This window comes from Sprattus sprattus, assembly GCF_963457725.1.
Source record: "Sprattus sprattus genome assembly, chromosome: 11".
Classification (NCBI taxonomy): Eukaryota; Metazoa; Chordata; class Actinopteri; order Clupeiformes; family Clupeidae; genus Sprattus; species Sprattus sprattus.
Genome location: NC_137909.1, coordinates 15,463,288 through 15,478,426, shown reverse-complemented (window position 1 = coordinate 15,478,426; position 15,139 = coordinate 15,463,288). Strand labels below are relative to the sequence as shown.

General features: G+C 45.2%; 2 protein-coding genes across 2 annotated transcripts in view; both read left to right on the top strand.

Annotated features, from left to right (window-relative positions):
• The first annotated feature begins 587 nt into the window (after positions 1-587).
• eri1 (exoribonuclease 1) lies at positions 588-5,410 on the top strand. Its single transcript, XM_080847075.1, has 7 exons — positions 588-918; positions 1,539-1,699; positions 2,105-2,321; positions 3,440-3,523; positions 3,852-3,961; positions 4,208-4,322; positions 4,525-5,410. The coding sequence occupies exons 1-7, from the start codon at positions 736-738 to the stop codon at positions 4,765-4,767; spliced, it is 1,113 nt and encodes a 370-aa protein (XP_080703201.1). The 5' UTR covers positions 588-735; the 3' UTR covers positions 4,768-5,410.
• A 1,241-nt stretch (positions 5,411-6,651) lies between these two features.
• mfhas1 (multifunctional ROCO family signaling regulator 1) overlaps positions 6,652-15,139 on the top strand; it is a 35,113-nt gene continuing 26,625 nt past the window's right edge. Inside the window, exon 1 of the mRNA XM_080847698.1 lies at positions 6,652-10,041. Within this exon, the coding sequence (XP_080703824.1) occupies positions 7,131-10,041 (2,911 nt within the window). The 5' untranslated portion in view covers positions 6,652-7,130. The remainder of the gene's footprint in view (positions 10,042-15,139) is intronic.

The following is a 15,139-nucleotide window of genomic DNA, read 5'->3' as shown; positions in this document are numbered from 1 at the left end:
TACTAGGCCTACATTATGTGCTAAATAAATTTATTTGCTGGTGGAGTGTGAACAAATATATTCAATACAGTAGCATGAACTTATCAAACCATTTTATTATACAGTATAGTTATACCACTTTGGAAGAGAGTTTGCTTCTGCAGCTTTACATATAGGTAAAGCCCCTCAATGGACTGCTGCAGTTCTCTGTATGACAAGAACCGGGTGTCAGATTCACTACCACAACACATAACAATTTCAATGGTTGAATATAAAACTAATTAAAGACAAACTCGGTGTGTGAACTTCCTGCAGGGAAACTGGAATATACGATACAACAGTTATAACATGGCATACCATCCGATGCTGCGTAATACTGTGATAACTGAAAGTATTAAAGGGCAGGAATTCGTATTGTGTATCGTAATTTTGAACGGGAGGGGGCGGTATACATTTGTGATGGTCATTTAATGGTCGCGAAAATGCATTATCGAAAACATGCTCAGTCGTCCCCGCCGAAGGTGGGCGCTGTTTCGTGTGGAACAGAAGTCATGCAATTGAAATCTCAGAAGAGGAAGACGTGTTGCGGTGTTTACCTTTTCCCTCGATTTTGAAGTAAATATGTCAGTTAAAACCAAAAGGCGATAATACAGACCATTTTCTCTACTTCGTCTTCTCAGTTTCGTGCGCTGACGTTGTAACAGCAAACACGTACTAAATCTTTCAGTCGGTTTATCTCTGCTGTGAGCTCGTGGTATGTTAGCTGAGAAGGGGCGCGCGAAAACCTGGGAACCCAACAGCCCGAGTAACGTTACTCGAGCCAAAGGGTTTCAGAGCGTTTCTTTTCCGCATTCAGATATGGAAGAACAGAAGGAGAATATACAAGATCAGGACGAAAATAAGAGTCCGGGTGAATCTGGGGCCCGTGACACCCCCCATGTAAGTAATTAGCAGTTTGGTTTTATCCATGACCTAAAGTCAACCAAGTTAGCTTCTTTGGAAATGACAAAAGTTGTGGAAGTAGCCAGGTCACGTTGACGTTAGCTATGTAAATTGCCTAACCTGTACAGTCAGCTAGCTGGCTAATAGTGTTGTTCTGATTTAATATGAACAAGTGTTCGAGATGACTTACAACAGCGAAATGTTAATTGGAGGTTCTATCCTAAATAAGATCTATCCTTACTATCTAAGTTTGTTTGCAAGCTAAGTAATGTCAAACTACCCAGTGTCATTACCATTAGCGATAGCTAACATTAGCGTGGCTGTAATAACCTGTCACCAGATGCACTTGAACACGTCAGATCAGTTGTAACGCTTCAGATATAAAATATATTCCAACATATCAACATTGACGTGGTGTGCCATTTAAGTTGGTATTATAGTTAAGATAAATACACTTGTTAGTGTTGTTATTATACCAGCTATCTACTACTTTGACTTTTCCTGCTAATTTTGCTGCTTGTATAGTCTTTCATCAAATAATAAGATAGACTCAGGCATCGAACGTTTGCTTTAAAAAGAAAAAAAGCTGAGTATCGTCCCTCTTTCCCTCTGGTCAGTTGAAAACCGCTTGCTCTCCTTCGGAGCCAGCTGTGCCGCCTTTGCACAGGGAGTTCAGCGACCCTGTGTACAAAGAGATTGCTCTGGCCAACGGACACATCAACCGCATGAATCGGGATGAGCTGCGCGCCAAGCTGTCCGAACTGAAGTTGGACACAAGGTTAGAACCGTGTTGTTACCCCGGTAATGATGTCATGGGATGGGCTGGGCAGACAGATTGTTATGTACCAGCCACAACTATCCAGAACAGCAGTGATATATGCAACTCATTACTTTTCATTTGGTACATTTTCTTTAATATGAACATACATACATTTTTGAAACACGAGTGTCCCAATGCATTCTGATACACGGAAAGTATAAGAGATTGATTTTTTTGTGCGTAATTGTATTGTAACAATTATAGAACCTTTTTATTGATTTAGTGTTTGTGCAAGTCCTTATCGTATGGTGCACATCTGGAGACATACAGCCAACACTTTCCAACCTTTTTTTTTTATCTTTATGTGTGTGTGTGTGTGTGTGTGTGTGTGTGTGTGTGTGTGTGTGTGTGTGTGTGTGTAAGGGGTGTGAAAGATGTACTGAAGAAACGCTTGAAAAGCTACTACAAGAAGCAGAAACTGACACTCTCTGCAGCTGAGGCGGCGAAGACGGGCATGTTCTATGACTTAATCTGTGTGGTCGACTTTGAGGCCACTTGCGAAGAGAACAACCCTCAGGACTTTGAGCACGAAATCATCGAGTTCCCCATCGTCCTCATCGACACACGCACACTGGAGATTGTGAGTGGGAGAGGGAACATGCTAGTGTTCCATGGATCTATATTTTCTTATACCCATTCATCTGTCTGTCTGTCTGTCTGTCTGTCTGTTAGTCAGTCAGTAAGTGTTTGTTGTCCTGTTTCTGTCAGTTTCTTTGGCATTAAAATAGAATGATTGGACATAATCAGTGATGGGTAAGCTACTTGATATTTGTAGTGAGCTAAGCTATCAGCTACTCTACAATAAATTCAGCTTCACTACACAGAAGCTACACTCAAAAAAAAGTAGCAAGCTAAGTTACATAAACCTGTCAAAAGTAGTTTGATACATTAGAAGCTACTTTCAGTTAAACAAACTGCATGCCAAGTCAATGCAATTTTAGTGATCAACACAACTGTCAGTCAGATAAAAATGAAGGTATGGCTGTTGAGTCAGGTATTCCAACGCAGATGAAAACAAATGAATGCAGAAGACCTTGCCTACCTTCATCTTTCGTCTATTTCGGGCATTTTCGCAATTTGACTCCCTGGGCAGACAGCACGGACTTTTCACTTTTTAACTTTCATCATCTTCAGCTGTATCTAAATATCAACAGCATTCTAGTTATCTGGTTGTCTAGAATCTGCATGCAAACTACCCATTTAAAATTAGGGGAGTGTACTTGAAATGACGACATCTATCTATCTATTTTCACTCGTCTCGACTAAAGTGACGTACTGCTTAATTTTTGTGTTTGATGGCTGCAGGGAAGCCTGTTATGAATGAACATCAGAAAGGTCCAGGATAAATTAGCTTTCGAGAACGCTACTGCGCTACTTGATCAATAAAAGAGCTTAGCTACTGAAAAGTTACTTGGTTTTGTAAATAGCGACGTTAATGCCAAGCTACTGACAAATGTAGTTAAGCTAGTAGTGTCGCTACAAGTAGTGACGCTACTGCCCATCACTGGACATCATTGTGTTAATAGATACAGTATAACATGTTGATGTACAGTATATGTTGTGTGAAATGCCCATGTGTGTTCTTAAGTTGCAGAAGTGGAACCAGCTTGACCTAAGAGCCAATCATAGCCACTGTGCCTTTTGTTTCATGACTGTTAGTTGTCAGGTCATTTGAAGTGCCAAGTCTTTCTCTTTCAGGTTGACAGCTTTCAGGAGTATGTGAAGCCAGAGATCAACCCAAAGCTGTCAGATTTCTGCGTTCAGTTGACAGGAATCACACAGGTCAGGCATGCTCCTTGAGGTCTGCCCTCCTTTAGCCACATGTTATAGTGTTGTATACATTTTTTTGCTCTGGTTCTCCTCATCAAGCCCTTCAACAGCATCACAACTCTAGAGACACGCACACATTGCATCGGAGTTGGTGTCAACCCCTGCAGAGTAGAACATACCTACATATATGTCCTTGTTATCTAATCAGGTGTTTCATAGACTGGACAACTGTTCTTTGCTTGTAACAGTTGAATTATACACTCCAAATGATCGTTCTCTTCTAGTAATTGTGGAACTTTAAACTGAACATGGTTGAATTTATTTTGTTTGTTTTTTTTAGAAAATGGTTGATGATGCAGACACCTTCCCCGCCGTGCTCCGACGAGTGGTCAGCTGGCTGCAGGAGAAAGAGCTGGGCACAAAATACAGATATACACTACTGACAGATGGGTAAGCACAGATATACTCTTCCCAGTCTATCAGCATCGCTGATATTCTCAGGCTTTTATATAGATGGCAATGTTTTAGTAGACGTTTTTATCAATGTACAGCTCACGGCAGATGCACCTTTTTAACAGTATGTTAACATGTGAATTGTGTTGAACCTTGGTGTTGTTAGCACCTTGCTCTGTTAGCACCGTGAGATTAGTTTGACTATGACGGAGCTTTAACAGCATGATGTTTTTTTTTTTGCAGGTCTTGGGACATGAGCAAGTTCCTCAATATTCAGTGTCGAATTAGTGGAATCAGATATCCACCCTTTGCCAGGAAATGGATCAATATCAGAAAATCTTACGGGAACTTTTACAAGGTATGATTGTTATTATGAAAGTGAAACTGTGTCATTCATTGAAAACAAATTAAATCCTATACTTTTTAACTCCAAAGTAAAAGTATGGGCGAATTGGAAGGTAAATCTAGATCTGGTATAGTATCTTTTTAAATACCCAAAGTAATGCAGTGGACCCTGAAGCTTAGACATAACCCAAATAAACGGTGTTTCGCTCTTGCAGGTTCCACGCACAAATACGAAGCTGAGCAGCATGTTGGAGAAGCTGGGGTTGAAGTACGAGGGACGGCCACACTGTGGTCTGGACGATGCACGCAATATCTCCCGCATCGCTCTGCGCATGCTGCAGGACGGCTGCCAGCTTCGCGACAATGAGCACTTGCACGAAGGCGAACTCCAGAGCGTGCCCAGCTCAGATACGCCTGAGGGAGCTCCACCCCCACAGAACCCCAAAGGCAGACACTAGACCCACAGGCATAGGGCCATGTCCTGATTGGTGGGGTCACTGAGAAATCACTGTCTTCAGTGTCCTGCTACGGACATAATAGAAATGGAATCCATTATCTTTTCAGTACATTGATTGTGCCATCACAAAAATGGAATCCCACAACTTAGGAAATAAAGTAGGGAATCCATTTTGTCTCTGGTGCACAGATTGTGACATCACAAACATGGAATTCATTACCCCTCTAGTGTATGATTATGTCATCAAAGAAATAGAAACCCTCTACTAAGGGAATAAGTGAGTGCATCTGAGATGCACAAGAGGTCCAGGATTATTCATCTGAGCGCCAAAACCTAAATTTAATTTAGGGACAGCTGCTCTCTGCTCTTCCCCTATAGCACATATGTCAATATCTCTGTCCGGTTAAAGCTTTCAACTCCATCCTTCCTCCATCTTTTTATGCGGTGCCTTGAAAAATGTCCATGATGTAAGTGTTTCCAGGCATTCCAAGGGGTGACAGTCTTTTGAACAATGATGGTCCTACACTTGTGTGCTTGTGTATACTTGTGTTCCACATTTTGTGCTTGTCTTGGGCTGAGCTGTGACGGCTCAGATTTTTATGCTCTGTGGTCTTTCTTCTCTATGTCACTATTTAATGTTAGTGGAAAAGAGAAATAATGCAACATTTTTGCACACGTCAGATGGATTACGCAAATGCTGCTCAGTTCATCTGCCTTGTCCCATCAATAAAACATTATCTGCTTTCGATGTATTTGCTTATGAATTTTAGAATTGTTTTACTTCTTTGGATTCCTGGAGAAAGGCACAGGGAATGGTCACCCAGATAATTCTTTAAAGATGAGATTTGTAAATGAAGACATATTATATAATGTAAATGTATGTGACAGAATATATATATGATGGAGATGTCAGACAAAAATGTTCAAGTATTTTACCTGACTGGACCATTTTGGAAAAGTATTTGGTTATTTCATGTGTTAATTAATCTAGGCGTACTGTACTGTTACTGACAGAGCAGAGGTAGCCTACACTTGGATGAAAAGTTTGTTGTGCTTTCTTTCAAACTATTGGTGCAGATCTGTATCTTTTGTAGACAACATGGGAATTTTAACATGTTCTCTGAAGCTCTCTTGCCCTGTCCTTGCCCTGTCTGCCAAGCAGAGAGAGAAAAAAAAAAGGCCAAGTCTAACCTGTGCTAAACTCATACGTAAACAAAATAATAATAATAAATCAGGCCAAGTCTAACCTGTGGTAAACTCATACATACATATTACCCATACACGGGTACACTACATAATTTAATGAAAATAGTCTTGTTCTTGCACAAAATCGCCTACAGGGGGAGGCAAATTCAAGTATAATATGCATCTTTGTTGCAAACAAAATCTTCTCTGGTATTAGTAGATTATTTACCGTCGACAATGTTATTTCTCTTTATTAAGTTTAATACCAACTTCCTTTAACGCTAGATCGGAAATCTGTTGTGCTAACTGAAATACAATGACGTATGTGAACTGATTTCTGTTTCAGGAGGAGTTCATGGTTCTAGGTTTGACACATGTCTCCTGTACCATAAGACTAATTGACAAAATTGTTGAGTTTATCATTTATTTTACTTTGGAATTCTACGACCATCTCGAAAATATTATCAAACTATTGAAACTAATCGATTCACCCAATAAAAGTGACAAATATTAAAAGCCCACACAAAATAAAACGGTTTTAGTAATTTCAAAGAGGTGCCTTTATTTCCTGACATTATCCTACTTGGCATTTTTCTTTGGTGTGCCCAAGCTACACCTTATTCCTCCCGCTTTTTGAGCGTTTCCTTCTTCGGGAAGGTGGGCTCTTGATTCTGACGCAGTGTAATAGGCGGTGCTGGTGTTTTCCTCCGAGTAATTGAGACTGCAGTCAGCGAGAACACACACGCTCATACACAGAGGCGGAGGTAGCTCTAGCTGAGAGGGACGAGGAACCGTGCGGTTAGTGTTTTGAATCGAATTTATTTGCCTACTAAATGTCTGAACGAGCTTGAATGCGGTGGTACTGGAGCACGCACTGGCATTGCCAGGCGAACCGTGTGCCCTCCAAACTGGACCCGTTTCACCTTTGAATTGGCGGTGGGTTTCGTGTGTCCTGTAACGTTACTAGTCGATGGCGCAGCGCGTGAAGATGCATGGAACACTGCTGTATCGTCTTGGGCGCTCGGAAGCAGTTGAAAAGCTCGATGGATTTTGTGCTCGGGATGTATTTGCCTGTGTTGTTGTTGTTACGTTTCCTTGGAACCTTGAACCCGCGAGGACTTCCGCACAGTGCAGGGAATCGATGAAGCATGCGGAGCGATCACCATGTTGCCAGGATAAATGATTGCTCCCAATGAAAACAAGGAGGAGGGGTCTAGCTGCAGTACCATGGCTGAAAAAGAGAACAATCTAAAGACGGCCAGGTTATGGAGAGATGCAGCTTTGCGCTCTAGAAAGCTGAGGAGTAACCTGCGCCAGCTTACCCTCAGCACTAAAAATAGCCAAAAAATTACTCTCCCCGAAAACATCAAGGACATCGAGGTTCTGAATGTGGGTAATAACTGCCTTCAGGAGCTCCCAGAGGGGCTGGGGTCAACGTTGACGAAACTGCGTATCCTCATCCTTCGCAGGAACAAGTTTGCCACTGTACCCCAGGCCGTGTTCCAGCTCCATCAGTTGGTGGAGCTGGATATCAGCCATAATTGCCTAAGTCATTTTTCAGAAGATATTGTGCTGCTCAAGGGCTTGAAAAAGCTCTGCATGAGCCACAACAAGATCCAGTACCTGCCCTCGGGAATTGGGAGTCTTCAGTGCTTGGAGGAGCTGGATATCAGTTTCAATGAGCTCCACGATTTCCCCAGGTCCTTCTCTCAGCTCAGGAAGCTCCGCACACTGGATGCTGACCACAACAAGCTACACCATTTTCCTCTGGAAATCCTGGCTTTGAATGACCTGGAAGAACTAGACTGCTCCGGCAACAAATTTGAGTGTCTCCCTAATAACATTATGATGCTGGAGTCAATCAAAATCATGTGGCTTAGCAACACGCTAATATCCTTTTTACCAGAGACTTTCAGTGACCTGCGAAACCTGGAGAGTCTGATGCTGGACGGTAACGTGTTGACAGCGTTGCCTCAGTCTTTTTGGAAACTACAAAAACTGAAAATGCTTAATCTCTCTTCAAACCTTTTTGAAAATTTCCCACAGGTCATCCTCAGAATCAGTGTGCTGGAAGAGCTGTATTTGAGCAGAAATAGACTGACGTTTCTTCCAGAGGAGCTTGGTAAGCTGGTCAGGTTGGCCAATTTGTGGCTGGACAATAACAAAATCACATTTCTCCCAGACTCCATTGTGGATCTGGAGAGACTTGAGGAGCTTGTTTTACAGGGTAACCAAATCGCCATCCTTCCAGACAACTTTGGAAAGCTGGCTAAAGTGAACATTTGGAAGGTTAAGGATAATCCCCTCATACAACCTCCCTATGAGGTCTGTATGAAAGGTATCCCTTACATAGCAGCCTATCAGAAAGAGCTGGCCAACTCCCAGCCTGCTGTGAAACCCAGATTAAAACTGGTGTTAATGGGGCAGAAGAATGCTGGAAAAACATGCCTCAGGCAGTGTGTTGTCAGCAAAGCACAGGATGCAAAGTCACAGGCGGGAAACAAAGGCATCGATGTGACGAACTGGGTGGCAGATGTCGCCAGAAGTCTCACATTTATAGTCTATGACCTGTCAGGGATGCAGAACTACGATCTGATCAAGCCCTTTTTCCTCTCCCCGGGGGCTCTCTACATCCTGGTGGTAAATTTGAAAACATATACGCCCAAAAGCTTCAAAGACCACGTGGGCTTCTTCCTCCACCTGCTGAGTGCAAAGGTGCCCCACGCAGTGGTGCTGATGGTGGGCACGCACACAGACCTATGCGAGGAGGTGGAGCTGGAGGAGAAGTGCCTGGACATCCACCGGCAGATCTCCCTGCAGGAGCGTCACGACACCGACTGCCTACAGAGCATGGCCCAGCAGGTGGATGAGGCACTGGAGCTGGGTTATGACGTGCGCACATCCAGCCCGCACGTACTCTTCTACGGAGTCTCCGACAAGAACCTGCGGCGCAAGAAGGCGCAGCTGCAGTATCTGCTCAACCACCGACTGCAGATCCTCTCGCCGGTGCTGCACGTGAGCTGCACTGAGTCGCAGAGGAACATTGAGAGACTGAAGGAGAAGCTCATGTCGGTCGCCGACCACCGGGAGATCTTCCCCAACCTCCACCGCGTGCTGCCCAAATCCTGGCAGATGCTGGAGGAGCTGCATTTTAAGCCACAGGACCTGTGGTTGTCCTGGTGGGACTCTGCACGCCTGGGCCTCCAGGCGGGGCTGACTGAGGACCGGCTGCAGAGTGCGCTCTGCTACCTGCACGAGAGCGGCAAACTTCTCTACTTCGAGGACAGCCTCACGCTGAAGGAGTACGTCTTCCACAACCTGCCACGCTTCATCGCCATTCTTAATGTCTTCTTCCAGAGGGACGCAGCCACCATGCTGGAGCGTCTGCTGGCTGAGGCTGATGGGGAGGACCGTGTGCGGGCATCCCAGATGAAGCACCTGGCTGAGGGTTTCCTCCAGACCGGCCTGCTCCCCTCCAACGTGATCCGGCTGCTACTGCAGCCGCTTGTGCAGACGCAGCAGGACCTAACGCTCATCATGGAGCTGCTGGAGAAGATGGGTGTGTGCTATTGCGTCAACAAGCCCCGCACAAAGCCACTCAATGGCGCAACCGTGTGGTACAAGTTCCCCAGCCATGTCAGCAATGAGGAGCCCCACGCCCACGCCCAGGACTCGTGGGCCAGTGGGTCAGCCTCGCCCGTCTCCAGCCAGTTCTTCTCCGTGGAGCAGCTGCAGATCGAGTACAGCTTCCCCTTCATGTTCCCCCCGGGGCTGTTCGCTCGCTACAGCGCCCAGATCAACGCCCACGTGGTGCAGCGCTCCGATAGCCGGCACCAGATCTTTGCCTACCGTGGCAAAGTGCCGGTTGTGGTCAGCTATCGGCCTTCCCGCACGAGGCTGCAGGCCGAGGGGCTGTCCATAGCCAGCTACGCATCTTTGCCAAATATCTGGACAGCTTGGCAGGCCATCACCCCCCTGGTGGAAGAGTTGAATGTCCTTCTGCAGGAATGGCCAGGCCTTTACTACTCTGTGCAAGTCCTGTGCTCCAAGTGCCTGAAAAGAGGTTCGCCAAACCCACATACCTTCCCAGGTAATTCCTTTTCCGCCCCTACTCTCCAGCTTTGGCAGGTCAAATGGCGTCTACTCTAGACAGTCATTTATATGACGTTATATACGTTTTGAGCTTTGCTCTGATGGATGTGAATTGTTTTGATTTTAGGCCCACATACGGCATTCATTGTAAGGCTTTACTGTGGCAATATCACGTCATTTTGTATCGGCATTTGTAACATTATGTAGTGATCCAGTAGAGGATGATATCTCATATGGACTTGTGGATGTTTTGTTTATTGATGTTGGTGTGGTGTTGCACCCTTGGGTACTATCACATTTAAAGAGACAGTGTTCTGGTATATTATTATAGTATAGTATTATCCAAGTAGACTCTGTATGCTATAATTGTTCTGTTTTGTGTAGTCTTGAATGAGGGCAATGACATAGCATATTTGCGCCTTTATCAACTGAAAGGTTTACTGCTTTGTGCCTAAGATTTCATTAAATATTGACAAAGTGAGGTGAAGGTTTAACCAGGGGAGACGGGGCAAACAAAGAAGCAAAGGTTGTAAGCTGTGAGCGAGTAAGTGAGTGTGTGTGTGTGTGTGTGTGTGTGTGTCTGTGTGTGTGTGTGTGTGTGTGTGTGTGTGTGTGTGTGTGTGTGTGTGTGAGAGAGAGAGAGACAGAAAGAGAGAGAAAGAAGGGAGGGAGGGGGTGTGTGGGGGCTTGAAGCCCCACCTAAAAACTGAAATTGGTTGAGACCAGCTTGTTTTAGTGATGGAAGATCTGGGTGTGTCGAATGCACTGACATGGTCGCAGAAGCTGGAGGAGGTTACCATGACGACAGACCATGCATATATTGTCTTACCATTGTGTGTGTGTGTGTGTTTCAATCAATGTTGTAGTGGTGTGGATGAAACATATCTGTCTCAGCACGTAGTTGTACCTGTCCAGCTTCTCTGGCTGTGTCACTAGAGTTGTGTAAGCATGCTTGGCAGCTTACTACTTGAAAGCTTTCTGAAAAGAAGAAAAAAGAGCAAGGATTGCCTGATCTTTTGTAGGATTTGTCTGTGGGAGAAAGCTAAATGCGTGTAATGATGTGACGCTCACTGCCATTCGTTCTGCTTCTGCTCCAGCCAAGACCACATGCACACCCGTGTGTTTGAGACGCTGTGTGAATGCGCTGAAAAGAGGGAGTAGTTGCACTAGCCTTTCATCCATTTTGTCAGTGCTTTATGACTGCATCATTTAATATGCCGCTGCTGGAGAGGCAGGGAGTGGCTGGTAGCTTTCATGAGCCCGCGCAGTAGAAGCAGTTGTGCGTCTGTCAAAAAGCATGATGGGTAGCGCTCCAACTCCCCACTGCAGCCCGCCACCCTTCCCTCTCTCCTCCCCTCCTCCCCATGCTGGCTCTGGATGTGTCTGCGTACGTTTGCTCTGGCTGCTGCTGTGGATTAGTTCATGTCTGTGGTCGCCGCTGGTTTAAATCATTGACTGCTGTGAGGGACCCTGTGAGGGCTCCAGCAGTGCCACTGGTACGCCACCGCTAGCTGTCTGGAGGTCATGCCAGGGCTGAGGCTGAGAATGGCATTCAGATGGCTGAAGAGAATGTGTGCTCAGATGTGTGAACATGTGCTGCTGATACTGTCAATAGATATATACTTTTATTCACAGTCTAATAAATGCACCATTTCATTGATTTGTTTAACATACGGAACACTGGAAGAAGATGAGTGTCATTGGGGGGATTGAGTAATTTATGAGAATATGGCAGCCTCATGTAAAGCAGCTTGCTGTAAGCCTTTGTGCTGTGTTGAATGCATTCTAGTTGACACCAGTGCTGCTGGCTGTAGTGACCCTGGAGGAGAGAGTGCCTGTTAGGAGACGGACAGCTGGCCTCTGGGGAAATCCACACATCCTTGTAGCCCAAACACCCTCCCATAGCTGCCACTCACTCAGTCTGAGGGCTTCAGTAGAGTGTTGCTCCTGTAAAGTGAGAACTAATTGGGAAAAAAACATATACGTAGGTAATTGATTGGGTTCTTTTGCACTGGCACAGAGAATTCTTATGTAAGGAGTGTGGAATAGGCCACATGTCCTGTCGGCTTGCTGTGTTGGCCAGAAGCAGCGGGAGAATCTGTGTGAAAAGTGTGTCTTTCATGCCAGCTAACGAGGCAGAGAGAGATGACCATCATACACCAGCGCTCCTGGCAAGAGTAGAAAGAAAAGTTTCTGTGTGTGTGTTTTTTTTTCTTCTAAAGTTACCGGACCATGGAGAATGACCCTCAGCTAGGTTTTTTTTATGTGTACGGGAAAGGCCAAGCATTTACTTTTTTTTGGCAAGGGCCGGTGGCTCTGTTTCCATGAAACTATTTATAATGTTGTGTATGTTTCTATGGACACGGCATCTCTGTTATTACTGAGATAGGCTCACTAGAAACAGACAGTTTGAGTCATTGGCTTCTGTGAACTTCCTTCTGTTCCAAGGGTAGTGAAACAGGACAGCGGTATGGCCTACTGAAGAAATTAGGACCAAAATCCAGACTCCCTTTTTATGCATAGAAACTTTTTCACATTGCAGAATACACTATATTTTCATTGCAGAATACACAATATTTTCATCGCAGAATACACAATAATTGGTCACTTTTGCTTTTTCTTAGATTGCACAAGCTGCTTGTGGTTACAGAGAATCCTAATGCTTTACTGGTGAGCCTTTTGAAGAGGTTTGCAGATACTCACATATTTCTTAGTACTGAGCAGTTCTGAGGAACCGCTTTTTAGCTGGTCTTTTATAATGTTACCCAGGTGTGCTTGAGTTGTCCTGCCAAGTTGACCATCTTCTGCAGTTTTGCTGAGGGATTTAGGCTGCCGTGTTGCGTGCGAGGATCGGAACAGGATGTGTGTTTTTGCTTGGCAGCTCCCAGCTTCCTGAAGCACTTGAGACTCCCCGCTCCCATCCTAACCCTTCCCCCGCTCAGCGCAGAACTATGTGTGTCAAGCCCAGGTTAAAGAGAAGCAGACATCTGCTGACACTCAGCCAGGCCTCAGAAGTCTACAAGGAAAGAATCGCCCTGCCGAGAGAATTGGCCAGTCAGTGACACCTGCGCGTCACCATGGCAATACCCTGCATGTCTTTTGTTTGCCTGAACAACAACCTGCAGAATGCCTGGTTACCCTGATGAGTGGAAATAGGTCAAGAACCGGTATTAGTCCCATTTAGTTTTATTATTGTGCTGACATGTGTCATCACGGCACTTATTTTGTTGTACATGAGAATTTGGTTTAGAATGCCTAGTTAATGACCCCACTTAATGCGCAAAAGTACCTGGCAATGTGTTGACTTCCCATGATTTAGCTCTCTTCTGTTGTTGCCACGATGATGTGAAAGTCAGTAAATGTAGCTCTTATTGCACATAGCCCCAAGACCAAGTTTAGCAGCACAGTTTTTCATCAGTCCAAATTTGGGAATGATATTTTTGGCCAAACTCACTTGTTGATTCAGTCTTGGGGCTCCACTCTCGCACAGACTAAACATGGTAGATGGAGCGCAGAGCACAGAGGGTCCCTGTTACTGCTGGCGCAGATAGCGGCGCGCTGTCAAACACATCTTGCATGCGTCTGGCCCAGATATGTTCTACAGTGGAGATCCAATCTTCCTAGCAACTCAGAAAGCATCTGAATCTGGCCCTGGTTTGGCGCAGGTCTGGAATGGGTCTAGTCCTGGTGGTCTAGTGCAGGTCTGGCGCAGGTCTGGAATGGGTCTAGTCCTGGTGGTCTGGTACAGGTCTAGTCCTGGTGGTCTGGAGCAGGTCTAGTCCTGGTGGTCTGATGCAGGTCTAGTCCTGGTGGTCTGGTGCAGGTCTAGTCCTGGTGGTCTGGTGCAGGTCTAGGCCCTGGTCCTCTGGATCAGAACCAGCTCTGCCTCTGCTGCTGTCACTTAAAACACAGATTCAGCGTCTGGGCTTCAGTTACTTTATTCTCTTTTAGCTTATTCCCACAGGCTCTCCTCCACACCAGACCTCTCTATTTTTAATTAAGGGCCCTCGCTCAATGGCCTTTAAGTAACCTTAACCTTAACAGGGGTGCATTTGAAAGTGTGTGTGTGGACAAGAAAGAGTAATGTATCTCCGTGCGTTAGTGTGTGTGTGTGTGTGTGTGTGTGTGTGTGTTTGTGAGAGAGACAGAGAAATAAAGGATTGTCTGTGTGGGTTAAAGTAATGAGGTGTTAATTAATGTTATCACCACACAGGTCTTTAATTGGATGTGGAATAATGCAACCCAATGTGACAGACATGAAATCTTCATCAGTGCATTGATTTTATCTCTTCCTTGCAAGTCATGTTGAAGAAATAAATGTCTCTTGTAGGACATCTATCTCTTCATAGAGGGAATTTCCAGCAGTGTTCAGCTATCATGTTCTCATTTTCACATTTGTCGGTCTAAGGTGCCGGTCTTCTGGTCACACTGTTTCTTGTTTCAAATGGATAACCGGTCACTGACTCTATTTATGTAAGAGGGATATCAGAACTGCTGACATATTCGTCCCATGCATTCTTTGGACTCATCCCCTACTCTTTAAGCTTCTATGAGATGAACATGCACCTACCTTTTACATCCCTGACCTGTTTTGGGCTGGAGTTTTTTACCCGTCAAATTCCTCAACGTGTGGAAACTTTAGTGGGGCCTGAAGAGTCACTGTTAATCTGTTGACACCTCCAGTTCTCCTGGTTCCATGCCCCTGATTGGTAACATGGTACAGTATCACGGCACAGTGTCAGGGTGAGAGCCCAGGCCGGTCCAATGTTGGGGTTTAGAGGCCTGGCCGGGAGCCATTTTGGACATGCAGCCAGGGAGCGACATTTGAACCCCTCCTGTGATTTCGGTGTTTGGTACACGTGTGAGAAATTAGAGCCATCTCGCCATCCACCAGGGCATCAGGCATGTTCCACCACTGCATCCCTCTTCCCACAGGTCACTGTGTGCTCTCTAATACTGGGATTATCTGACTGGACAAGCACACATACAGCTGACCTTATACACAGCTTAATACTTTAAGGGTCTGTAGGTATCACTACAGGTGAATACGCATCTTATTACACCGTTGGTACCGTGTTGTTGGGGCTTAGTAGCAG